This window comes from Lepisma saccharinum, chromosome 25, assembly GCF_977018435.1.
Source record: "Lepisma saccharinum chromosome 25, izLepSacc3.1, whole genome shotgun sequence".
In the NCBI taxonomy this organism is placed as follows: Eukaryota; Metazoa; Arthropoda; class Insecta; order Zygentoma; family Lepismatidae; genus Lepisma; species Lepisma saccharinum.
In genome coordinates this window covers 41,359,508-41,361,678 of record NC_139253.1, presented here as the reverse complement: position 1 = coordinate 41,361,678, position 2,171 = coordinate 41,359,508, and the positions used below count along the sequence as shown (strand labels likewise).

General features: G+C 36.0%; 1 protein-coding gene across 1 annotated transcript; it reads right to left on the bottom strand.

Moving 5' to 3' along the window:
• Window positions 1-495: 495 nt before the first annotated feature.
• LOC145978750 (alpha-(1,3)-fucosyltransferase C-like) lies at window positions 496-1,620 on the bottom strand. The gene has a single exon (XM_083111560.1). It carries the CDS (start codon window positions 1,618-1,620, stop codon window positions 496-498), a length of 1,125 nt encoding a protein of 374 aa, XP_082967686.1.
• Window positions 1,621-2,171: the final 551 nt, after the last annotated feature.

Below are 2,171 nucleotides of genomic sequence, written 5' to 3'. Positions count from 1 at the left end.
AAGATGTTTATATTATTTTTCTTTGATGTGAAAATTGAGATGAAATAATAAATATATGAAAAATATGTTTCGAATTTATGATAAAAGTGGATTACTGACTTTCTAAACTCTTATGAGAACACATTTTGAATAATAACGTAATATTTATATCTAAAACAATATATTTAGGTAATATTATACTTCTAGTACATTATGAGAATCCATCCACTAAGTCAAAACTTTACATAGAAACTATCGTTATTTGGAAGGTTTTATGGAGGAAAAGGTTAGTAATAAGTTATCGCCGGATAACATTTAGAATTACATCTTCATTCGCTCAATTTGTATCATATTATGCAGAATATCTGAGCGAGAAGCTAAACTTTGATACCTCAGATTGGAAAAGAACTCCCAACTATTGAAATATAGTTAATTATTTTCGAGAGTGGTCACTGATGATGATATATTACAATATCCATTAATTACATTCCACACCTCAGTTACTTTTTCTATCAATTAGATGGAATCACTGCAGCTACCATGCCGAAACCATTTCTCTGACTTCTCGTAGTTCTTTGGTGGAAGATTCATATTTAGCATCTCACACAACTTACAAAATCCATAAACTGGAAATTGCTTTATCACATACAATGATTTCCACCAGAAATATTTTCTGTACTCGTCATCATTCTTGTCCAAGAACAGAAGATACTCGGCCAGTTCCTTTGGGGAAGTGAAGTTTCGAACGTCTATGTATGACATGGGAGGTAAGATATCTTTGTATTTTGCAGAACCAAGGACCACTGGGACAACATTCAATTTTAATATATTAAACAATTTCTCTGTCACGTAATCTATGCACAGTGAATTCTCGAAAGACAAGTAGAATTTGTACGACTCTTCAAGCATTTCAAAACATTTAGATTCATTTTTGCGCGGGCATTGTAGTATACCGCATTTTCCATACACGTCCACAGGCACGTATTTCGACAATTCCTTTACGTATTCTTCACGACGACTTTGTGTTTTACAATTGGAGACAAACCAACCTACAAGTTTGGTCTTTGTTTTAGTTACTACACTCTGAAATGAGTCAGAAGGGGAAGTAACATATGAGAAATTACGAAGAACTTGCAATTCTGGTGACGTCAGGAATCCATACGGTTGTGGGACATCAGAATCCCACCTGTACGTCATTGTCCAGTTGAAGAATCCTTCATGCTTAATCCTAGATATGTGTGTTGGTGCTTCTAGAAGATAGTATACATACCTCTGATGAGATTCCCTCTTGGGTGGAGGATCCCAGCTATTTCTACCATGGAAAATAACTGCATCAAAGTACTCGATAGGCATTAAGCACTTATCAGATGTTGCGAAGCAGTTGGTAAATTTGCACTTGTTGGCAATGAATGGTTCTTGTCCCTCGCCGAAGCCGTAATCCTTACTAGAAAAGAATTTGTTCCAGAAGAGAATTGTTTTGTTGGAGACTTCTTGTGTTTGAAAAGACTCCAAGCAGCTGAGAGGAGGACCATTCGTTCTTCTTGTCTGTTGAATAGTTATGCAAACAATAACTAAAATAACAAAAAATCTCCAAATATAAGGTAATATTTTGGAGGAACTACACTCGAGAGATATCGCCATGGTAGCCAGTTCAGCGTTTTGTGCAGAAAGCGAGCAATCAAATGGCTTTACATCATACTTGTTGCATAGCGACGTGGATGCATTTTATCTTATCGTTAAATGGTTGCAAGGGCCTCCAGCAAGATCGATTATTTAATTTATTGATTTCTGTTTTCCTTATTACATCACATACGCGGTGTATAATACTTACGTTTGTTGTATTTCGGGAAAATATATGGAATTAATGTGATGTAATGTTATTTCCAAATAAGTGAAATATCATGAAAATTTCAAATTTTGTCATGCTGGTTTTGCATTAACGTTTATCAAACTGTGAACCACTGTTTGATGAAGATAATTGGGACGCTGGTTGAACCTTCGCTTTTCCCATTTCCGTGTTTTTCCCACACACGTTATAAAGTACAGGGTGAGTCAAAAGTCCCAGGACACCCTAATAAGTAGAAAACGGAAGGAATAATGAAAGATCTGATGTCGCAAGCAAATAATGGGGCTGAGGGCAAAGCTTTTTAGGTTGGTCAGGAATGTGGCCGCCATCTTGGATCCAAGTCCTA